Below are 26718 nucleotides of genomic sequence, written 5' to 3'. Positions count from 1 at the left end.
CTTTTGAATAAGCTTCTCCAAAAGAGCTATTTTAATCTATTATACTTGATTCAAAAGATCTTTTGTCCTCTGAGTTGTGTTTAAAATTACTAATGGACAAAAGAAAACTAAATACTATAGCCTCAATTACAAATTGTAAAAATTATTTGACTTTTAACAGAAATACAGTTTAAATTTGCTGCACCTTTTATAAGATGCCAAGTTGAGCTAGAGTTCAAATTAATCATTTAACTTCACTACATGATACTTGAACTGGGATGTAGTTAGCATCTTATTAATGTTTCTGAATACTTTTAAAATACTATGGTTAGCGGTACCAATTTTATGGTACTCTCAAACAAGTTTTTTCTAAAATTGCTCTTGAAAACGTACTTCTCCAATAAAAAATATTAAATCGAGTTAGCAAAAATAAGTTTAAATGAAATAATAATATGAAATGTAACTAAAACTAAATTTTTAAATTAACTAAAGAAATTTCCAAAAGTCTAAATTATATCAGCACAAACACAAAAGATGTATCAAAATAAAAGAAAATATCATTTTTCCTATATTTTTTTTCTTATAATTCTTTTACAAATCTTAGGATGTTTTTTTATGAGCACGGATGAATTTTATGATTCGTAAAATTACTACCATAAACGTAACATTACGCTTAAAGGCTCTGAGATCTAAGCTATTTGGGACTCATATGAAACTGGTAATCAAAAAATTATGACCCTCTCAGATGTTGGATACCGTAACTTAGAAATAACATGACCACATGTTGTTCAGATTTCAGCAAATGCTTGTTTGATACTTTGCATTATAATGAAAGTTGCATTTTTAGGGAATGCAGGATTTTTAAGGACTCTAACTCGTATTAGCAAAGTAGTGATCATACCAAAAACACAATCTTTGATTTTATGAGGAATTTTGATGATAGAATTTCGAATGCAGCATTTAACGACTAGTCATGGTTTTCCTGAATGTACGTAATCAGCATATAAAGAGATAGTTGAGCTTCATCTCTTTTCTTTAAATATTTTATTTAAAAATAATGACAGATTAATTTCGTATTTAAAAGAGACTTAAATATTTAATACTTAGCTTTGTAAAGTGGTTATTTTTGGGATACATAAAAATACCAATATATTAGACCTCGAAAAAAGAAATGGTGGTGGCGAGGGGTGCCACATAATAATATTCGCCTTGCAGATAAAAACAATTTGCTACTTATTTACACATGGTATTAGAATTTCTATTTTTTAGAGGATAGCGCACTAGCCTCCCAATATGGTGATCAAAGAATTATGCTCCGGCCTCGCAATGACCGTAGAGCTGGCTTGAAATATCCTCAGGGGTAGACAAATCATGGGTTAGAATATCCTGGCCGTCGGGTTAATAACTGTTTTCCTTTTAATGTAACACAAATATTATTTCTATTAAATAGTCTTCCACGAAGGCTAGTTTGTCCCAACGTTTGATTCTAGAGTTCTTTTTCTTCTGATCTGGGCTCTGAAGTACAAGGCTATTTTTCATCTGAGCTAGGCTCTGAAGTACAAGGCTATGGAGTTTGAGCATTGATAGTCATCAACTCTAAAATAAGTCGGCTGTTAGATGCAGGTTATAAAAATAAATTTAAAAAATAAGAAAGTATTCTAATATAAAGGCTGCAAAGTTTTTAAGGAGAAAGAATCGTGAAATAATATGATTTTTAGTTTAAAATTCTCGTTATTTCTCTTTTGTGGATCCCCGGGAATCAGGTTAACGAGAGCTCAACGTGAAAGACTTCTTTTTTCTCCTCTTATTTTGCTCACGTTTTTTTTCTTTTCCGAACTGTATTTAAAATGCATTTTTTCTTTCATCTAGAACTTTTTAATTTCTGAAGATTTAGATTATTTTATTTTTATTTACTGCTCAAAGAAACAAAATTCTGGTAAAAGTACCGCACTTGTTTGATAAATTGTTCATTACCTTGCCCCACATCTCAGCTTCTAAAAACGCTTTATAAGAAAATTTACAGTACACCCACTGAAACATTCGTGGACGTTACAGCTCTCTGTGGATTCTAAGAGATGCAGAAAATGTAAGGTATTTGGGTAGAATTCTACATAAAGAGAAGTGGTTTTTAAAAAAAGACCCAAAATTCACGTGCTCGAAAGCAATAGTAATTTTAAATATTATATATTTTAGTTATTTTGAAAATATTTTTTTTTCTCTTGACTTAGTAGCTCTAGGATTTGTATGAGGCTTTTAAGTTTATATTTACTTAATATTTAAAAATAATACAGCCAAGAACATGCAGGTTCACGTATGTGTATCTTGGTATCGTATGGCGAAATTTATGATAGTGTAGTAGTCAAGAGAAATCTCACAAAATTATGAAATTTAAATAAGATATATCTATTTAGAGTGATCAAATCCATTTAGTAACATTATGTGTATTTTAATAATTTGTTTTATGTTAAGAAACATGCATATATTGAATAACTTTAACTTCTTATTTTTTCATAATTTTGAAATTTTCCCTGCAAGAGTAAAATATTTTTTTTAATGAATAATGGTACATTTTTTTCAGTAATTATTTATTTTGCGTGGTTTACATAATTGAAATAGTTTTAAAACTGTTTTCTACAAGAGTATGGCAATGTGCTTTGAAAAAACTTAATATCTTTTTCAAGTTATTTTTCTCTAAATTATTACTAAATTTATTATTTATTTCATTTGCCATAATATAACAATATGCATGATTACATACATGAGTTCCTATTTTTGGTGCAATTAACGTTTGAAATATTTATATTCCTTCACTTACTTAAGACCTGAGGTCCACGTGTGTGTACCTAAATTTATTAGAAGTATAATTCCTATTTTCTTTATCATATTATTATAGTAGTAAAATAGAAATTCGGAACTGTAAAATATGTTTTGATAAACTCATTTATATTTAAGTAGTGAAGAGGAGACTAATGACATTTCTACTAATAAAAAAATATATAATTTTTGTAATAAACCATAATATGCGGTATTTAAACCATTATATTGGTAATTTTTCCGTTTGTATGATAATGGGTTAATGGAAATTCTGATTATCAAAATAATAGTTCTCATTATCACACTTTTAGAAAAATTAAAAAACTCATAAGTAAATTTAACCGAGCTATTGGTTTTTAAACCATGCTGTATGGTAAAGTAAAATCATCCAAATTTACCACATTTACTATCGAATAGAATGATAATTTTACTGTTAATTTTACCATAAGTCATTACCAAATCGCGTCGACTACACCTGGAAGGCGACGCACCACGAACGTGAAATTTGCAGGACAGATAAAACATGTTGTGGCATGCAAATGATTAACTTATCAGCGCATTCATGCAAAGCAGGCGGTGGGAGCGACACCTACAATATATATAAAAAAATAGATTTAACAGTAAGTTTCTCATACAGAAATTGAATTAGAGTGTTGCTCTTGGGTAAAAGTGTTTCTGTTATGCCTCGTGTAAGAAGGAGAAATGTCTACCAGCTCGTCTCTGAGTTTGATCGAGGTCGAATTGGGGCCTACCGGGATTGCGGTTTATGATACCGAAGTATTGCTGCTCGTGCTGGTCGATATTCCATGACTGTTAGCAGAATATGAAATTCATATTTTCATGACAGTCGTATAGAACGCCGTGCAGCGGCATCTCGTCACCGTCAGCCGAGAAGACAGACAATCCACATGGCCTTGAGGGATCGTATAGCTACGTCACGAACCCTGAGTCAACAAATGGGGTCATTTGCTAGACAACAAGTGTCTGCTCGAACAGTTCAAAGACGTTTGCAACAGCATGGACTGTCAGCACGGCAACCATCTCTTCGGCTACTCTTGACTCTGCATCAGAGGCAGGTCGCCTCCAATGGTGTGATCAACGACGAACCTGGATGCAGGAATGACATGATGTCGCCTTTTCAGACGAATCCATGTTCTTTATACGCCATTGGATACACGTCTCGATCACCTCTTGTTCGCATTGCCGGCACTTTGAACAGCAGCCGTTACATTTCTGGTGTGATAGGGCCGGTTGCTCTGCCTTATCTTCGAGGCCTCCATAACTCTACGTTTAAGCAGGACAATGCACGACCGCATGTTGCCAGCACTGTCCTGACTTTCCTTGACACAGAACATGTTCGCCTGCTGCCCTGGTCAACACGTTCTCCTGATCTCTCACCAAATGAAAACATCTGGACAATGGTTGCCGAACAACTGTTACGCCACCACTCGTCAGTCACTATAGTCGATTAATTGTGGCATAATGTTTCACCTGCATGGAATGCTGTACCCGTCCATGCTATCCAATCTCTGTTCGACTCGATGCCCAGGAGAATAACTGCTGCTATTGCAGCCAGGGGAGGCTGCTATGAGTACTGATTCCTCAGGACCTATACATCTAAATATCCTGAAACTTTTATCACTTGTTCTTCCATTTAAAATGTATGTACACAATAAATATCAATTCTGTTATTTGTATTCCTTCCTAATGTAGCAATTTTAATGGCCAGAAGTGTATTTTTGCTAGTATTTTAAAAACGGGAGCACTGGTTTAGATCACGTATTTTTTCAGCATGTTGCCAAATTTCAAGGGGTGGTTTGCAAATAATCACCTGTTTCTGGCGTTATGTGCTTTAGGCACAGTATCGAAATAAGAAATTCCGTTGATGAAAACCATTTTTAAAGATTAAAATGTGTGCAGTCACTTAAATATAATCTTTATAAAATATTCTAAAAATAGAAGCAGACGAAACCACTATAAAGATTTAAATATCCGTAAAGCTAGTGGGCTCAAAACAAATATGCTGACTAACTTAAGTAATCGAAAATTAAAGACATATTTCACAGTCAGTGGTATTATTGAACTTGAATTTGCTTATTTTTATTAATCTAAATGACATTTTAATTTCAAGGCATTTAAATTTATTAAATTCTAATTCTAAAACATTTTAATTCCAGCTATTAATAATAGCTAAATCAAAATATACAATAATTAAAAATTAATTAAATGTAAAATGTAAACTAAATTGTGAAACAATTAAAACGTAAATAAATGTAAAATGTAAAAAATATATAAAATTATTAAGTGTAAAAATAACTACGATGAGAATAATCAGAATTAATTATTCACATCCTAATTACAATTAATTATTCGCATCCTAATTGAAATTAATTATTCACATATTAATTACAATTAATTATCATCTTAATTACAATTAATAATTCACATCTTTTTTGATCACGCATTTTAAATTCTTTAACTTTACATCATCATTCTTTAAATTAAACTATCATAAATTTTACAAAAAAATATCATTGTGCGGAGAAGAAAATTATTTCAAAATTACCGCACTGTACGGTGTTAACAATTCTATTAAGAAAAATCCTCAATTTTGGTTAAAATATCCAAAATTTATAATTATTATTGCCACAGTAAAAAATATAAAACTGAAAAGTAAATTTAATCGAATAAATGATTTTTATGCCTTGCTCTAAGGCATAGGTCACCAAACTTTTTTGATCATCGACCCCTACATAATTTTTCGAAATCTCCATCGACCCCCAAAAAAAGTAATTTTCTGTTAATTAAAATAAAACTCTATTAGATACTGTGTTTGTACACTTATTTAATGATTTTAAACATTTATTAAAGTAATAGTACATTGTGTAACAATAGTTTTATGAAAAATATATTAATGTTGAAATTTAAATACTTTAATATTTATTAAATACTAATAAGTAATTATGAATAAGTAGAAATAATAAGTAAAGTAACTGCAGATATATTGCTTCTTAATCGATGAGATGGGTGTGTCTGGTGTTCGCTATATTGAGTTCAAAATTGGTCAATTTTAATCTTAAATCCCCTCGAAACACCACNCGTTTATTAATTTATGTTCTATAAAGAAACTGATATTAAGTCAATTATAAAAAAAATTCACAAATTTCACAAACTCAACTAAGTATGTGTGATTTGCGTATTAAAAACTGTTTTTTCTTCGACCCCCAATCTACCCTTCTGATTCGTATCGACCCCTTGGATCAGATAGACCCCCGCTTTTGTTAAATAGACCCCTGGGGGTCTATATAGCCCACTTTGGCGACCTCTGCTCTAAGGTATCATAACTTTATAAAAAAGTCAGTACTTATCAGTGATTCTTACCATGAAGCCAAGCTCACCAACAAGTAAAAAAACGCTAGGTTCTAATTTACACGGGTCACTGGATACCATTAATACACGTGGAATTCAATATTAAAATATCGTGAATATTATACAAATAATTATTTATTGTATACGATATTATTACGAATGTTTCCATTTTTTGGATAGGTGGGGAAAATGTTGACCCCATTGTCGAAATTAGATTAATTGAAAAAATATCACGATATATGTTTGACATTGTTGTTTGCTCATAGTTATGCGTCAAGTGGGTTATGACAAAGAACTCTTGAAAGCAAGAGATTTTTTAAATAGGATACCTGTTTAACACCCAAGCATTAAGCTTAACAACGCATTAAATAAGAACGCCAATATCACACTACAGTATTATTTGGATCTTTTATATTCCATGACGTTTTTTGTTTAAACCTGCAAATATATACAGTTCTTTATTATACACCAATTTTAAGAAATTGATACCAATAAATAGTAATAGATAATCCTGGTTTTGTCTCCTACTCCTCCCTTAAAGCCCCCTTTAAATTTGTCTCTGTAGAATAGTTATTCAAAGATTGCTTTTGTCTAACATTCAACAGAAGGTTTATCTTTGTGTTGAAATTCCATTTGCTTTAATGCCATTTCCTTTTCGTTTGTTTTAAATCAGGTTGAAATGGCTCACTTTACTTTCATCTTAAAGTTCTGAAATCTTTTTTCAGGGCACTCTAAATGGTGAAAGTGCACACTCGAATGGTGAAAGTGCACACTTGGGAATACCTAAATTGTTAAAATCGTATAGAATCCTTTCAACAATTTCTTCAAGTTGTGGTCTTTATATTTCGTATGAAATTTTTTATTTACTATCCACAAAGTCGAGTCTTTTTATACTTATTCTTTATTTTTATCCATTTGTTCAAAAAATGAGCACTGAAATTGCCAATTCATTATAATACATATTCGGGAAAAAGAATTTATGGAATGGAAAAGCATTACTATAAATGTTACCGTTAAAGCTCGAAAGTCCTCTACACATTAATCAGCTGATCTGCTGATTAACAAGGGAAAAACGGAATCAAAATTAAAGTAGATTTCATCAAACGCGATCAATTTACAAACGTAATTTCCGCATTAACGGTTTCCGAATAGTTAACGTTCAAAAGTCTGTTTTTCTTAATCTAACAACTTATATGTTGATTGCTATTGCTTGCTGTTGAAGTATGCCATTAAGGCATAGGGGTGCGATTGTTCTTGTTTTCCAGTGGCGCCATCTATGTCCAAGAATTCGTCACACCCGTTTTTAGGGCGGACCCATTCATACATCCATTCATTCATCCACAGATCGTAATTTCGACCTGAATCAGAGAACGATCAATCTCCAATTCTGTAATCTTCAAGTCTGATGTTTCAAAAATGAGTGATTGTGTTAACGCTGGTGCTGGTGTGTACTGTGAAATTTTCTGCCTGTATACTCCCATCGACATTTACAGATCAGCTTTCGATGACGAGATTGCTGCCATTTAGCAGGCCCTGTCACATCTTCGGCCGCTTTTAGATTCCTTATCAAAAGTTGTAATACTATCCGACTCAAAGGCTGCACTTCAAGCAATTAATGCTCTCAGTCACTCTCGAACTTTAACCATCGATACTTGCTCAAATCTCCTCAAATGGTTTGCCAGTAATTCCAAGATCGTGACTCTCCAGTGGATTCCGGGCCACTGTGGAATCCAGGGAAACGAGGCGGCCGATCTCCTGGCAAAAAAGGGGGTCTGATCTGATTTGATAAAAATCTGACAGATCAGACAACCAGCTCATGACAACCAAAGAAATTTATTTGAATATCTATCCGATTTTAACATATGATTTGTTTATTTTTAAATGAAACTGTAATTAATGATTATTTTGTAGAGCGTAATTTTTATGGCACAACTATTCCTAAAGTGCAACTAATTATGAAATTATGTATTAAACGCCATCTGGTGGTAACATTTCTAGCAACTGCTTTTTGCAATGAATGAAATTACCATTCTATATAGAGGCATTCGCTAAAATTAATAATTTTCGGATGACTATTTTCTCGACTGTATACAACTTTAAAATAATGGACAACTCGTGAGACAAATTTTTATTTTGTGACGTAACTACTTTAGCTGCTAACTAAGCTTCAAGCTAAAACGTAAACATTTATTTAATAAACTCTAGTCCTTTGCTCTGAATATTAAAGAAAATCGGTTCTGAAACGTTCTGAGAGGCTTTCCTTTCCTCATACATAAGCAAAACAAAGGTTATTATGTAATAAACCGGTTAAACCTCTTTATTTGCTTCAGAGAGCACGTTACTTATGAGGCAAATAAGCATATAAACAATTATGTGCAGTTTTTATATAGAAAGAACTCCTCTAGCCATGAAGTCTAAGGCCGTTTGCTGCTATGGAAGGAAGAAATAGGGCAATTCAAAGAGGGAAGTTTCTTTCTCCTTGATTCATTCGCTCGCCACCCCGAGTGAAAACCGGTCTTAAATAATGCCCATCTCTCCGACTTGAAATAACCAATATCTCGTAACCATGGTTACCGCCATCACTCTAGACGAATGGCATGGGGAGTTGTTTACATAGACAAACTATACAATTGAAAGTTTGCACCCCGTGTATAGTGCGGCTTTGAGGAGAACTCCTCCAGACTTAAAGTCTGGGATTGTCTGCTGCTATGGTAACAAGCGAGAGCACGTTTCTAAGAGGGGTGAAATGGTGGAAAGAAGATGTCGATTGATTTACTCACGACGAAGATCAAGACAAAACTATTCGTCCCACATCCCTCTTCGAAGTGACCTTTCCTCGTAACCATTGTACCCGCCACGACGAGAGACGGGTGTCTGGAGGAATTCTTCTGAAGCCGCACTATATAGTGCGGCTTTGAGGAGAACTCCTCCAGACTGAAAGTCTGGGACTGTCTGTTGCTATGGTAACAAGCGAGATCACATTTCTAATGGGGTTGAAATGGAGGAAAGAATGTGTCGATTATTTTACTCACGACGACCTACGCTAAATTAAGACAAAACCATTCATCCTACACTCCTATTCGAAGTGACCGTTCCTCGTAACCATAGTACCCGCCACGACGCAAGACGGGTGTCTGGAGTAGTTCTCCTGAAAGCCGCACTATACATCGTCAATTGTTGGTGTTTACTTTTTTTCTGTTGCTCTTCCTTTTATGTAAGTTATATAGCTAGTTTTTAAGTTTTTAAACCTGAAATCTTAATATTAAAAATATATATATATTTAGAATATCGTCTTGAATGCTGTTTCGAAACGATGTGACGTTGTTATTTTGTTATGTTGCAGCGCCGACGAAAAGATCGACAGTACTTTCCCAACGAATGTCGTAGTGAGGAACAACGGTAGCTGCACTTACATCCCGCCCGGAATCTTCAAAAGTACGTGTAAAATTGACATCACATGGTTCCCCTTCGATGATCAAAAGTGCGAAATGAAATTTGGGTCTTGGACCTACGATGGCTTCCAACTAGATTTGCGATTAGCCAGCGAAGAAGGGGGAGACCTGTCCACGTACATCTCTAATGGCGAGTGGATCCTGATTGGTGAGTTTATTTATTTTATCTGCTATTTCATAACCACTAGACCTATGAGTCGTGACATAAATACCGGGTCACGGGTTTTTACGTGATAGGTCGTCGAAGCATTTCCGGAAAAAATTCAATTATTTAACTCTTCTATAGAGTGTTTCCTTTTTTTCCAACATGAGCAATACAGATTTGCAACGAACAGAAGAACTAACCATTTGCATGCCAATGTTAGAAAAACTGAACATGAACTTAAAGTGAACAATTATAGTCCGAATAATATTATTTTTCATATCTTTAAAATTCACATTGTAAAATTAATTTTGTTTCTTTAGTTATTTTATTTTTAATGAGTTTTGAAAACTTTACATAATTTTTAAAAAAAATTTCTGCTTCTTATACGTTTTGCCGGGAGTCTAATTTTTATAATATGACAACAATACTTACAAGCTTTTAGGGATAATATAACCCTATATTGGGCCTATATTAATCCTATATTAATCTTTATTGTGTAATTTTAAAATCAAAACTTTAGTTTAAAACCTACTGTGCAATTTCTGAAACATAGGCGTTTTAAGGAGTAATTTAGTAATTTAAAAACAATATTTATTAGGAGTATTTTTTTTTTAATTTTAGGTGATTCATTGAATTTTATGCTTCGTGCATTGAGTTATGTTGTGTATTTACATTTAATTGGTATTATTTTACAAGGTAAATAATGATGTTTGAATGGTAAAAGAGGATGGACGTGTTTAGGCTCAAATTCTTTTAAAAAGAATACCCAGGTGGATTTTAACAGAGTGATGGTGGCAGAATACTTAAAAAGTAATCTAAGATATAAACTCATTCATACTCAGTGTTTTTCTCTTTTCTGGAAATTCGAAATGACAATGTGGTGAGGTTCATGGGGCTGCTATGCTTTTTTGCGCTTTCTATCAATGATAAAGTTGAAATTTAGCATGAAAATGATTTTTAAATAAGTTCCCAACAATGGTATTAAATAGATTCCTGTAATTGATTGTTCTTTTTTTCTGATACTTTCGATTTATTTCACTTTCGTGATAAGTGTGTTGTTGTCCAGTGAGTTAAAGAAAAGTGTATCCCGTTTTACATTTGTCTCATTTATAAATTTTGCTAGATCCTAGCACCCACGTCTAACAAACACTTGCCTTTCTAGAAGCATTTTTCTGATTCAGATTTTGAGGATCTAGATACTTATCAGCTAGAATTTGGTGCACCAGGAGCTTTAATTGGTACATAAAACATATACGAAAATAACTAAGATCCTGTTATTCCATTCTATGTCTGTAAAATATTGTTTTTAAAAGAATATTGGAGGAGATGAAGTGAAAGATAAAATCTTAGAGTCAACTGCAAATAAAAATTTAAAAAGTTAAAGTTTCAAATAAGCTTAAAATTTTTAAATTGGACTGCATATTTTTTTATTGGAGAATTTGCTGCAAATTTTCATGTATTTATTATTTTAACTTTTAAAAAACTGCAAATATTTTTATTAAAACCTCTGTTTATTAGAGACTCTCGCATTTAGAAGACATTGGTCTGCATCTCGTTTTATAATAAAAAGTAAAAGTTTTTTAAAAAGTAAAAATATTTCTAGCTTATATAAAAAAAACTAGAAACCATTTAGTTACATATATCTTGTAATTAAAAAAAATTAAAAGTTGTACTTTACATCTCTTTTTGTAAAAATAAAATACATAAAAGAAATAATGCACACATTTTTAAATTAGCAATTTCAACATAACTGAAGAGTTGATTCCACTATAGATCATTTACAAAAAAAAATAATCATATACGATTTCGAAACTATATGAATACTTTAAAATTTATAAAATAAAAAAGCAATTTATAAATTAGTTTTAAAATTTTTCAGTTTTAATATCATGAATGGAATATTAAGTGAAAAGCGAAACTCATTTTGTCCAAAAAAAATTTCGTCGAGTTTTCATTACCATCTTTGCCACTACACTAGAGCGGAGTTTTCATTTCACTTAGTGGGGAAAAAATTTAAATTAATTAAATGAAATTCCCTTTTCGTAAAGAAAAATATTTCAAAAACGACTTTTTTTTGCTAGTTTCGTATTCAATCAGCTTAATTGGATATTTATCGAAGCTACTGTTAGCTTTAGTTCGAGCGTTTCCATTAGTTCCGTAATTTATGGTTAATTCGTAAGAAAAAATATATAAGAAGAAAAAAAGAAAATTGATTTTCAAAAGTATACCCTAATGAGAAACATGAAATATACTCTAACAAGTTTAAAGAAAAATAAATTAGTTACTTTCCTTAACGTGGACAATTCAACAAAATTATGAAGAAATTTCCTGCTTTTATTGAAAATATATATTCCCTAATGTTAAAGTTATGTAAATTTATGAAGTTTTAAAAATTTGAAAAAAATATTAGCTTCAATACTAAAGCAAACTAATTGGGTTTTAAATAGATTTTTCTAATATTTTCGTTTACTTCGTACAATTCATTAATTTTTGGGGAATAGTAGATGGTATCGTTTACTTACAAGCATTAGTGGCTTAAATAAACGATATTGCATTTTGTAATTCATCAGTTTAATTGAACTAAATTGAATATTAGCCAAACGGATAAAGAAGTACTTTCGCTTTAAAATTCAGAAAAAAAGTTTTTTATGCATTTATTTCAATAAGAAATGACAAATTTTTTCTTTTAATCGTCGATTTCAAAAATCTTCCATTTTAGAAGAAAATCTATTATTTTTGGATTCGATGTATTTAATGATGAAACAAAGCAGTTGCAATATGAATTATTAAAATTTGAAATCATAATCTACAAGATGATAATTTTTTGGTAATTTTTTCTAGTAAGCAACTGTTCTTTAACTTTCAATATATTTTACTTTAGGAAATATAACTACATCTTGTTTTCAGCAAAAGTGTATTTTTCTTAGTTCAAAAAAAGTTTTAAGGTAAAAGAAATAGAAGATATACCTTTTCTGCCCTCTTTAACGAAACATAGCAATTTTTTCTTATAAATAGTATTACAATGTTTTTGATCTTTAACTTTCGTTTAAAAAACGCAAATAATTGAATTATTTTCCACTTAAATACAGAGGTATTTCATGACTTTTGACAATAATGACAACCTTTGCATCCCGCAAATCTATGAACGCTTATACTACTTTTTGAATAATTTTTAATAAAAAAATATTAAAAAACAGAAATAATATAGAACTATAAAATTGTTCTTATTTATAGTAAGGTTTTTAATTAAAAAAACTGCAAACTTATCATAATAAATGACCCATTATCATTCTTATAAACGTGATGCTCCAGCCTTCACACTATCACTCCTTTGCAGAATCGAAAAGCTCCTTTCTGTCATTAAATAATTAATTATACTGAGTGTTTTATAATTATTAACCCTAATATAATTTTATAATGGTTTCTAAAAAAGTAGCCCAAAAAACTTACACTATTAAGAGCTACAAACCAATATTTAAGCAAATTAAAAAAAAACTGTATCGAAATATAAAGAAAAGCTACTGAGAAAAATGGCAATGGAAAGACCAAAAACTGTTTCATTCCCAGAGAAAAAGTTTAAAGTGGATTATTAAAAAACACCTTTAAGTATACTCAAATATTAAGCTGTTTTTTGTAATTTGTACCTCCTTCAACCACTATGATTCGATAGACTGTGTTAACGTTTTTCTTTTTGGTAAAACACTGTTATCATCTTTTAATGTATGTACTTTTTAGAATATCTTTTGATAAGGATTCTAAAAGCAGATAAAAGAATGCTATGAAATACTCTGTTTATATAAAGCTATGATTTTTAAAAAAAACTTTATGTCACGTATAGGCTCAACAACATTGTAAAACATTAAAAAAATACTGGATTTGTGTTTTTAGCGTAAAATTCATTGTACCGTAAAATTTTACGGGATAAAAGAAACTTAATAGATACACATATATTTTCTCAATCTCTGTGATTTAAAGAAATATTACTGTTAATATAACGGTAAAAAATTTTGCGGTAAAAACTTATTTTATGTTAAAATGGATCTTACGATAGAATAGATTTTACGGTAGAATGAATTTTATGGCAAAGTGAAGTTTTCCGATGCTGCACTCAAGGTGCCAGTACCTTTTACCATAATATAGTGTCTACACGTGACAAGTGCTATCGAGGATAAACAGCTGTGAACAAATATTGCAAATATTTTCGCAAACGTAAATACTTTCATAAATATTTTCGCATGACTTCAAATGAATTTGGAGTCGTACTGTATCAAATACGTCGAAAACAGAACTAGAAACAGTATTACAATCTATAGTGAAATAAACAAGCGTAATGCTGACGTTTATATTCAAAATGGTGGCTGCTTATAGCGAGCACTGTCGAGGACAAACAATTGTGAACAATTATTGTAAAATCTTTCGTGAAAAGCTTCTATCAATATCAGATCTTCCAAGACCTCGGAAGTGAAAACACCATGATCTAGCATTGTTCTAATGATCAATATCGCTATTCTTGATGCATTGATTAAATGTAAAAGAAGAGTTACAACTCGTAGTGTCTGAGCAGCGCTTCGCATAACATGGGTTAAGGAATGAAGCAATCATCTTCTGCCACTAGAAAACTTAATAATTCCCTTAATTCTGTTCCAGGCTCATCTTCCTTACGTCAATTTTTTATTTACTTTATTTGTGTTCAATAATCATAAACTCGGGTTTCAATTATTCGTGTCTCTCTCATTCATTTTAGATTAATGAATCTTTACTCTTTAAGAGTTAAATAAATCCAGTTATTCTACGCATGCTCTATAACAGAAAATACTTAATTACAAGAAAATTTTATCTTGATGTCACAAAGTCTAAATCGAATAGGAACTAATTCACGTAACACTGTGTAATGCGCCATCTATGAGAAATATCATCAACAAAATAGTGACACGTGAATTGGTTTATCAGTTATATTGCAGTTTGCGTTGTACTTCTATTACCTTCTCTTATAGCACTGCATTTGCCACTACACTACGAAACATTTCAGATCAAATTAAGGTAAAACGTACCGGCACTCAGAATGATGAATATTGCAAAATATTTTTTAGTGTGAAATCCATTGTTACCGAAACATGTTACGGTACAAAATATCTGATACAGCGTAATTTTTACAGCAATAATTACCTTAAAATCACTGAATCACTCTAATTAAATAAATATTACTGCAAAAATTACAGTATAATATTTTACGGTAAAAATGCATTTTACGGATGATCCAAAGTGCCGGTACTTTTTACCGTGATTTGATCCGGAATTTCTTACAGTGTATATTTACGGTGCTATATTGCACATGACAATCTCTCATTTTACAAACTCTACAGCTTATGGCTTTATTATATTGATGGATTGATAGAAAATGGATTTTACGGATGATGGACCCAAATCCGGATAAAATTTTATCCGGAATTTGTTACAGTTTTTACTTATGCTGTTATATCACACGTGGCAACTTTTTATCAGGAAAATTTATGACTTAATTACATGGATAGAACTACCAAATTTAAAAATTTACATTTTCAAAAGTCATCATCAATGGCTCGACAGCCCAGGGTGAGCCTTGAACTTCTCAAGAAGTTATTTTAAGATTAAAATCTTTCCAGCCAGCGTTAAGACCAAAAGGTCTTTTTCTATGCCATCTATCCATCTCAAATTTGGCCTGCCTCTTTTTCATGTGCCAATTGGTCTAGCATTGAAAACTTTTTTTGTGATTCGGTTTTCATCCATTATGATAATGTGCTTGTCCATTTTATCCTTTGTTTTTTAATGAAGCTAATAATGTCTAGTTCATTATATGAGTGATAAAGCTCTAATGTTGTAATTCTAAGTCACACACCATTTTTTTTTTAATTTCTCAAAAATACTTCTCGAGACTTTTTTTTCAAAGGTACCTAACATAATCTTTTCCGTCTAAGATATGGTTTTACAAGCATTTGTTAAAATTGATCTTAAAAGGGATTTATCTAATAAAACTAATATTTTATTATATTATAAGTTATTTTCCTCTCCACAGGCCTTCCAGGAGTGAGAAACGAGATTTTTTATGCGTGTTGTCCAGAGCCTTATGTCGACATCACCTTTACAATCCATATCCGGAGGAGAACCCTCTACTATGGATTTAATCTCATCATCCCCTGTGTTCTCATCTCCTCTATGACCCTTCTAGGTTTCACCTTGCCACCGGATTCGGGAGAAAAATTAACCCTCGGTTCGTATCTTTTTTCTCCTGTTTTCAATTTATTATAGTTTTTTATTTGATAATAAAAAATTTTATTTGCCTTAGAAGAAATGTATCCATTGATTGAATTGAAGTCTGTGTAAGAAAGCAAGGCAATTTTGAAAAAAATTTAAGCAATCTCTTGATTTGTTAAAATGTGATAAAGGATTGAAAAATATATATAAGTATCCTAAAAAAAACTATTTTACTTAAGATATGAAATTGTTTTTCCCTTCTGTAAATTCTGACCTGAAAATTATTGATTTATATCAATCAATATTTATATTTATTCCACCTAGAATTATAAATATAGAAAATCAGCTGATATAAAATCAGCATTATATACTTAAATAGCATTATATTCCAGCATTATATACATAAAACTAGGAAGCTATACAAAAAAGTTGTCGTGGCAAGAATTTTTCAAAGTTCTAAAAATTTAACACCTTAGTTCTCTGATTTAATCTAAAAGAAATATTTATAACATTTAAATAAGCTTATTTAATTTGAACATTAAGAATATAATACGTTCAACATATTTGAATTTATCGAATATTCTATTAATGCGTTACATGAATAAAACTAGGATAATAACACGGATCATATATATTAGAATAATATTCTAGGTTAAAAATAAAAGAGCAAAGTACTGTTCTAGTTTCGAGAATTTTATTTCCAAAATTTAATGCTTTTCTTTCTGTTTACATCTTGAACTAATTAAAAAGTATGAGTCTTCAAAAACTGTTTTAACAACAGTTATTTTCAGGTTTATTAAAAAAAAAAACGCATAAAAAATATTTTTAAAATCCATGTTAAGAAAGTTTATTTCCTTATTAAAGTTAACCTGAGTTATAATGAATCAAAATAAAACAAAAATAAAACTTCTTTAAAATGAAAACAAATGAGTTTCTTTAAAAAGCCGTAAAAAATAAAACAAATAAACGTTAAAAAATCTTGTTTTAAAATATATGAAAACTGAAGCACTCTCTCACAAAATAGTAATTTCGTAACAAATACCATAATTAAGAAAAGGTGGAAAGTTAATTGAAGTTCATTATTTTTTATTCTAATTATTCTCTTAAAACGTTAAGAAGTTTCTGTTATTTTTGTTGCAACAACACGAAATCATACTAAATGTTCCTCTTTGACTAATACATGGCTTAATGAGATTCCAGTATGGCAAAAGAAATTAGTCCCCGAGTTAATTATTTTTGCATAAGTGTGTCGTCAAGTCTATGGCTACAGAGAGTGCTTTTGTTCATATGACAGAAAAAGGAATTCATTAAATCTTATTTCAGAAACTTTATTAATCTAAAATATTTAGTTCTTCATTAGGATAATCAAATTCTTATATCCATTTATGAAAAGGGCAATAATAATCAAAAGCAGCTGTCGGTGCAGTTCATTTAGTTTTGAGTCCCATATTTCAAAAGTGTGCGTTTCTAAAGTGGGCCATTAGTTTATTCTAATATAGCATATTTAAAAAAATCATACGAAAACAAATATTTAAACTAAAAACAATATACCTGTCTAATTGCAAGCGAATGCTCGAAAATATCGTTCAAATCAAGCTGAAATAATTATTTTAAAAAATCCGTGGTTATAACTTCTTTTTGCAAATTAGAAAAGTTAACTATTCTTAGTAGCCTAATATCAATATCAGAACGAAAAAGTTATTTAAATAGCATCTCTGTTTCTACGCTGTAAAAAATTACGGATCGAATTACGGTAATCAGTACCTGCACTCAGGGAGCTGGTACTTTTTACCGTAAAATTCATATTTACCAGAACATGTGACGGATCAACAGATCGCACATACAGTAATTTTCATAGTAATAATATGGTAAAATCACTGAATTACTCTAGTTAAAAAACATTACTTTAAAAAGTATAGTATAATATCTTACTATAAAAAAGGATTTTACGGATGATGCACCCAAAGTGCCGGTACTTTATACCTTAATTTTATCCGTAATTTTTTACAGTGTATACTCCACGATTTTTAAGAATAAGATAAGGTAACAATCACACAATAACACAAAAGTAATATAAGGTAACGTTTTTCAATCGAATTGTTATTAAATATAGTATTATTATCATAAGCATTTTTGTCTGAGAAATTAAATAGGCATTTAAATATTTTTAAGTAATGTTAAAAAACTTATTTACAGATCAGTATACAATTACATTACAATATAGACTGAAAATGATTTAAAAGTGTGAAACTTGATTGTCTGTTAACTCAATGCTCCTTGCATCTGATATTCCGCAAAAACACAGATATATGAACTTCATTTTATCATAGGAGTACTCGTTTTATTATCAACCAATTTATCATCAAACAAATAATCATCAAACAAATAACGGTAAATTAATAGTGAAAATGATAGAATGTCATACATTATTTTTTAAAAGAGATACTTTTCTTTCGCACATATTATTGTTTTTCGAAACATAAATTGCGAGTTTCTGGTTTATCCACAAGATGGCAGCACACAGAAAATTCTTCCTATCGTCGTTGAATGATTGATGTTCTAAAAAATGCTTTCCAGAACAATTTGAAAAACGTAGATTATTATCACATTACCAAGCCTATCATGCAAATAGAATGCTGTTTTTTTTTTTTTTTTAAATATTTATTCGAGAAATATAACTATGTTAGATCATTAATGAAGAAATATATTTCATTCAATTAGATAATTGTATATAATAGAAGTATAGAAATGTATTTGAATATTTTAAATGAAATAAATGATTAATCATGTCTTTAAAAATTACAGAAAAATATATTGATGAATTCTAGAGATTATTTAATAGCATAAATGCTGGATTTGAATCTACAAATGATTATAATTTTATTTAATTATGTTTTACTGACTTTTTCAATTACAGAAATATGCTTTTATACTTTATATTTATTACAGAAACATAAATAAGTGTATATTTTAATATCATCGTTCTGCTGTTTGTATGAGGACTATGCTTTATTTTACGAGTTGTATGAAAATATATATTATAAAAAAACCCAGTTTTACATTCAGTTTTTTATTGTGCAGGGCAGAATTAATTACCATATAAAAATTAAATTACTCGAAATTATAAAGTGGAAAATGGCAAATTAAAACTATTTGAAAAGTTGTGTATTTTTATTTTACTGCTTTAACTTCTGATATATTGAAAAAGTGAGTATTTGCCTAACACACTTTGTATAAAATAAAGCTTTTTGTACAGATATTCTTTTAAATTATAATATTCATACGCAATTAATTTCCAACAAAAAATTTAAAAGAAATATGAAATTGTTTTCTCTTATTAAAGTTTTTAAATTTTATGGAGTAAGCATCTGCCAATTTCGTACCTCTAATTTTTACCAGCTCCAGATTCGTTAATAGTTTAAATAAGGTGAAAAGTTTGTTTAAATAAATTTTTTATTTAATAGTATCGTGTTCAATTATATTATATTTTTTCGACAATTCTTTAAGAGAATTAATAATTAAATATGTTTTTGAATTTGCTAGGACAAACTGCAAAGATAAAATTATGGAATAATATTGAGCAAAATAGTCTCTTTGTAAAATTAAAATTTGGCGCTATTTTTTTTTTCGTTTTGGTACTGTAGAATAGCTTCAGAAATTTTAAGAAAAAATATTTTATTTCGTGATTTCAAAACCAACTCTAATGAAAAAAAACTTAATTTGCGTGTTATAGCATACCACATTAATCTGCATCGTGCACATAATGAAAATAATAGAGTCAAATGCTCAGAAATTGTTTGCAAATAGTAGGGTAAATGTTAAACTTGAATATTTAATTTTCGAAACAAAATTTCGCGCACAAGAAGAACTAGAAACACTTGCATGGTTTAAAGCTTCAAAATAATCTGTACAGCTATAAATGACCTTCTATATTGTAATGAATAAACAATACTATTTAGCTTTCAACTTAACAATATTACGAGGAACATATTGTAACGATGTAAAATACGCATCGCTTTAAAAATTGAGAAACCTTCACACATAGTGAAGTAATGATTTTATGAGACACATAGGTTCTTCCTCAAACCTAATTAAGTGATCTTACAATACCGTTTATTATCAGAAGACTTTCAACCACAATTTGATATTTTAAGGATTAGAGTTACTTCCAAAGGGAAAACAATACTGTATTGAGCAACTGGGTGGAGCCATCTGAGTGGTATTTTCTGCTGGATGTTCCTAAAATGACAGACAATATTAAAAAAATTTATGGGAAATAGAAGTATTCGGTTTGCTACGTTCTGTTTATAAAGCTAGTTTATTAATTCAAACCAAGTTTCAAAATTAGTTATAAAGTGTGTCAACAGATGGCGCCACAAATTAACCATTATTTAAAGCAAAAGGACGTAGTTTGAGGACAGCCGCTGAAGCCATTATTTAAGACATTTTTGATTGACAAGCAGAAGAAAAATCTCTTGACGAATTTTATAACATATTTAGAAACTTGGTGTACGTTTTGTTCGTATTGGTTTTTAAAATAGCAAAGTAATTTTGGGAACACTCGGCATAATGCTTAGGTTGAGAGCTTAAGACTTTAATTTCTTCTGTAGTGATTTATTTGCATTTTTTTTTTTAATTCTTTTTTCAAATTTAGTTTTAAATTATCCGACTAATTCGATTATATCTAGTGTAATGTATAGTGCTTTTAATCTATAGCCTATATAGTCCTCGTACAGCAGCTGCATAGGTCGTGGTGTGTATGGAATGAAATAATTAATTAATGTGTGACTTCCCCTTCCTTCAGGTGTCACGATTCTTCTGTCCTTGACCGTCTTTCTTCTACAATTAGCGGAAACGATGCCACCCACGTCTGACGCAGTCTCAATCATAGGTGCGAAACCTATAGCGAACACGAACACCCTTTTGCACGTTGTCATGATTCGTGTTTCTTTTTGGTGTAACTCTTTATTTTTGGCACGTTGGCACGCTGTTTTTTGTACATGATTTATTTTACGTATATGCACCTGGAGGCATTTGTAGTTTCATTTCCAGTGGTGTTCTGTTTCCCTCACTGAAGGAAGTCCTTTTACCATAAGAATCCAAATAAATAATAATAGATAACGCGTTTCAAATCATCATTTAAAAAATCCTAAATAATTAATGAAATTAAAATGAAAGAATTATAGGAATTGGGTTTAATTTTAGAATAAGAAATCAAAATAAATAAAATGAAAATAAAATGGTTATAAGGAACGGATTTTATTTTATCTTAAGTAATCTTAATAAATTAAAAATAAATGAATGAATTACAGGTATTGAGTCTCATTTTATCATTCGAAAGCTAAATAAAAAAAAATGAAAAATTTATTAATTACATTTAATGGGTTGGAGTTTTTCATACGAAAACTACTGCATATGTAAGATGATGTAGATATCATGTGTATGGATAATAAAAATTAAAGTAACTAGAATTATTATGATTTTTTTATAATATGAAATTCAAATTCAAATAAGAAAAAAACTTAAAAGTTATAATTTGAATTAAATCTTATTAATCCAAAATTGTCGATAATCCTTAAGATATTGCACTTCATTTTTGAATGCAAAATCCAATGGAAATTAAGCATATATGAAAAGTCAAATAGGAATCATGGATAATATATTAAATTTTATCACAGATAACCAATAAATATTCAAGAAAAAGTCAAGGATGAAATGTATGCAATAAAGCATTCAAATAATTTAAAAACATCTAAGTAATTTTAAAATCTTATTACTCATCAAATAAATAAATCAGAGAAAGAGAAAGAAGATGAAATATTGATTTTACATAGCAAATCCTTTGAAAGAAAAAATAACGAAGGTGCTTATTTTTTCTCTTATTTAGTAAAAGTCTTAATTTAATAATTTTACGATATGATAGGTTTTTTTTAATTTATAAAATTAATTGAGCTATACATAATCTCAGGAGTCTAACAATGTGGGTCCTCAGACACCTTTAAAAATTGTCGCTGGTTTCTGATTCCAAAAGACTGATCCTAGCTCATAGAAATTTTGCATTTTTGTATATCCCTGCTTTTTGCTGATAATATTTATAACAGTAAAATCTGGAAATTTACATCAAGTATCTTCAATGTAATTGTAGTTCTTTAAAAATAATATCATTTTAAATTTTGTATTAATAGAGAATATGAACGTGTAGGCATATAATTTTTTGACTTTTCAATTGAATGCTAAATTTAAAAACTGTAAATAACGGATTTAGGAAAATTGTTTATTTTTAACGCCTCGAGACGATTCGTAATAAATTTAAAACTAGTTTAAATAAAAGCATAACCCATTTTGAAGACATTCCCGAAAACATTTTATTTCAAAACACTTTCAATTAAATTGTAGTTCGTTAAAAAGAATAAAAATAGGTATTAATAACAAACATAAACGTGTGCATGGACATACTTAATTTAATAACTTTAAATAACCTACCTTAAAACTCTTATTTAGTAAATTTGAATTTATTTACTTAAGGAAAGTGAAAAAAATAACAAATTAAGACAACAAAAAAAGTATTTTTTTATTCTTATAAGAAAAGAACCGTACCAAAACAGTATTAAAAACTGTAAATCTCCCGAAAAACAACTCTTTTTTTTAAAAAAAGGTTTTTGTTCAATTAATTAAAAGAAATATCTTTGACAAACAAAACGCCATTGTGCAATTCAAAGTTTAAAAATAATAGAAATAAATAACTTTTAAAAGCTTAAATAATTCAAAAAACAAATATTATAGTTTTTTCTAAGAAATATCTTTATTAAATTATCTTTAGAAAATATGTTCCTATTCAAAATTTATCAATCTACTAATGAATTAAACAGTTTTTTACTGTCATAATATTCTTTCTTAAACAAATATTTTTATAGGCTATCAATTAATCTATCTGACAGTTTTTGCACCTCGTTATTTTTTAAGTTTTTTCCTACTCATTATTTCTTACAAAAATTAAACTCGTTTAACTGAAAACTTTCCGTATTAATTCAATCAACAGATTCAATTTTTTTCTTAAAGTAAACTGTTTTCAGATGACATAAAAAAACGATTGATAATATTAATTCCAATTTTAAATAGCTTTATTAATAGTATATATAAATGCATGCTGAATATGTAATAAGAAACATTATTTGCTTGATATACATTTATTAAAAACAGTTATTAGGTTATAAAAAAAGTCAATTTTGTAATATTCATCTTGGCATTTTAATATTTCATATAGTATTTTCAAGCACAAGAAATAAATTATCTAAGAATATTATGAGAGTTATGATTTTCGAAATTAGCCTACAATGAAACTTATTTATTTCATGGAAAGAGGCAAGTTCTATGTCATCAAATAACGTGCAACAAAGTCCAATATAGAGTAAATTTCGAAATTCACCGAGCAAGTCCGTTAGACAATTACAACTAGTTAAACAAAAAAAAACCAAAAAAAATGAAAAAATAAAGTTTTCCAAACAAATAAAAATTTTAAAAAGTGTAAACATTGCACACAAAAAAATTTAGACTTTTTATGAAAGATATAAATCAAATACTCCTTTTACCTGATATAGGGAAGTTAAACAAATAATCTATCTAAATATTGATTCTTTTATTCATTTAGCCATTAAATTTCTAATAAAAATAATATGATTTAAAAAGATAATGCTAATCATTTTTGGATTTTGGGCTATGTGATTTTGAAAATCAAAGCATTGAATTGTCCTTAATAAAATTCAATGCAATATTAAAATGCACAATCGGTATCGGAATGTTTTACAAGTTTTTGTTTTAACCCAAAAACAAAGCGAGAAATAATAATAAAATATTGCAAACCACATCAGCACTGTTACAAACCACATTTTTCATATAAATTTTAGGGTTTTCGAAAAAAAAACTTCATCTTTTCTAAAGTCCAATATACGGAACATAACAAGCTTTTGTGTTATGATTTTTCTTAATTACGCTTTTAATTTCACTCTCCAAATGACTCAATTAAAATCGTGCATGAACTTATTACTCCAGACTCATTACTTTTCAAATTCTTATAAAAGAATTTACGAACAACTTTAACAAAATTATAGGCTGATTTAAAAATTAATGAAATTTATCACTTCCTTCTTAAAGTGTTGGGACTCAGAACATCGTAGAGTTGCTTGTTGTGAATGTTTTTGTTTGTAAGAAAAGCTTCTGAACGAGATCTGCTGTTTCAGGTGTAACAATCCTCTTGTCTCTGAGTGTGTTCCAAATGCTAGTGACGGAAACCTTGCCTCCTTCATCAGATGCAGTCTCCATCATAGGTGCGCTCGTATCTATGCAACAACCCGACCCTTAAATTTTACCCGCAACTCTTCTCTATCCCAAATCCCAGACTTCATTCTATTGATGACACAGCATTTGATACAATTCCTCAAGTTTTAAAAAAACTGAAATAACATACCAATAATGGATCTAAAAATAGAAGTTTATTGTACTCAAGAAAAAATAAAATTAACGTACATTTTTTTACGACATTTCTGGTAAAAAAAAAATCATAGTTCTGTTAATAAAAACCAAAATGTACGATATTTAAACCATTCGATTGGAAATTTCACCATTCGTATAGAAACGATTTACCGGAAATTCTGGTTTTTTTATAATTTTAGTTCGTATTACCACACATTTGAAGAAAAAAAAGTACAAAACTGAAAAGTCAATTTAACCGAAGAAATAGTTTTTATGCCCTGCATGAAGGCATCATGATAAAATTATCAAGCACATGATATAGAACCATATTTTATTGTTAGAATCATCACCAAAGCACACACAGTGGTAAAAGTTATTTAGTTTTTGGTGTTCCCCCACAGCCAGAATCTTACCATATTTTGGTAGATTTGACCACACTTTTTGTACACAGTAAGAAGAATGTCACTATTGAAGTTACTCATAAAAAGTTACTCGTAGAGTTAATTATAAAAAAATTTAATCATAGGGTATAATGTAAGTGCAAAATTAAACAAAAGTTAGTCTTAGATTATAAATAAATTATAAAAATTAATGCAAGAATAAATTAATCTTAAAGATTAATAGGAAAAATATGTTAATCAAAACTGCTAAACAAAAATTAGTTTTAATAGGTCCAGTTATACATATTAATCTTGTAACAAATATAATCATAAAAATTTTATCTGAGAACCAAATTAACGCTAAATTTTTGTCAAAACACAAACACCTTACTTAAGAACACAGATAATCCTAAAATTTTTAGAAGGAAAAATTTATAATAAAGATGAATCTAATAATATTGAGTTCCATATAAATAAGAAGTTTTTTTATTATTTCTGTACATAATTTGAAAAGAAATTCCCAATGAATACAGAAAATCATGTTTAGTTGTAAAATACATCAAAAAAAGAGTAGAATCTGCATTATATTTCATTATTCAAAAGGTTTTATCGTTATACTAGTAAAAAAGAAACACACTTTTACTTGCGCATTAAAATTTCGATATTCTGTGACCCTTTTTCTCTCAATATTTAAAATAATAGCAATCTAATCAAGTTCGTAAAGAATAAATTAAATAGAATTCATTTTTTTTTCGTCCTTGAATTATTTTTTGGTTGGTTTTAAGTTTAAAAACTTAAACAAATTTTTAAACTTCTTTAACTAACAGTACCAAAAGTTAAAACTTGCTTTTTCCCAAAATTTATTATTATAAATATAAAGGATTATTCATGCAAAGGGGATTAAATTTTACAAACAATCCAGCACTTAAAAAGTTCTTTACAAACTTACGTATTTAAATGTTCATTTGCAGCTTTAAACTCTTTAAATATTTTTATTATGAAATGTATACAAATGCTGTGTAATCATTCCTTCGCTTGTTTACGAATAATCGCTTAAATGTTGTTGTAAAACTTACATGTTGCATGATATTGTGAAAAGTGATATCGATAAAAGAAAACTTACTTGGTGTTGTTTTCATAAGTATAAAACTTCAATATGCATAGAACGCGACCTCAGCCATACTAACTTGAGAAATACTTCTTTCATACATTTCATTCAAGATACAAAACAAAAGAGAAATATTGTACTTGTGATGTATATTTATTAATTAGAAAGCTTTAATTATTTCAATTATTAAAAAATATCCTTTAGATGTATAATTCTAATATATTTATTGATTATATAGTTTTTTTTATATTCATATGATATAATTTATTTAAAATATATCTGTTTATTCTTATATGAAAGTTAATAATGATAACAAAATCAATATTATGTACAATTTACACAAATGTATTAAAATAGACAATGTAGTGCAAATTTCACGAACTTTTATTATAATTTCTTAGATGTAATATTATTAGTTACTTAAGTTTCTCAGAGTATTTATTGCATTTCAACTTACTTTTCCTAAACCAAATAGGTGAGAATAGAATTTTGTAAAAAAAAACATGTCAAAAGAATTTCTAAAACATAGAGAAACCCCATAAATTGTTTAATTACAAAAATATATTCTATAAATTTGGAGTAAATTGTATAAATTAATATAGTAAATTGCATAAATATATAATAATTGTGTAAATATAAAAATGCAAGTAATGTATACACTATTTTTTCGCTGCATTAAAATATCGGTATTACTATTCATAAAAAGTATTATTAGCTAACCCCACATATTTAAGCACATGATGCATAACCTATTTCTGACCATAAGAAAAG

At 29.1% G+C, this 26718-nt stretch overlaps 1 protein-coding gene across 8 annotated transcripts in view; it reads left to right on the top strand.

The window, feature by feature from the left end:
* The window catches only part of LOC107447394 (neuronal acetylcholine receptor subunit alpha-7-like), a 375836-nt gene that overhangs the window by 289589 nt on the left and 59529 nt on the right, over nucleotides 1–26718 (top strand). For 4 of the 8 annotated variants that reach the window (XM_071178635.1, XM_071178634.1, XM_043041457.2 and 1 more), the window contains exons 5-7: nucleotides 9506–9762; nucleotides 15812–16006; nucleotides 24228–24314. In XM_071178635.1, the coding sequence (XP_071034736.1) occupies nucleotides 9506–9762; nucleotides 15812–16006; nucleotides 24228–24314 (539 nt within the window). Of the gene's footprint in view, nucleotides 1–9505; nucleotides 9763–15811; nucleotides 16007–20794; nucleotides 20882–24227; nucleotides 24315–26718 lie in introns of all 8 variants that reach the window. The other 4 variants (XM_043041458.2, XM_071178633.1, XM_071178630.1 and 1 more) reach the window with 1 other exon arrangement.

This window comes from Parasteatoda tepidariorum, chromosome 3, assembly GCF_043381705.1.
Source record: "Parasteatoda tepidariorum isolate YZ-2023 chromosome 3, CAS_Ptep_4.0, whole genome shotgun sequence".
Lineage (NCBI taxonomy): Eukaryota > Metazoa > Arthropoda > Arachnida > Araneae > Theridiidae > Parasteatoda > Parasteatoda tepidariorum.
This window is presented reverse-complemented; position numbering and strand designations above follow the sequence as displayed.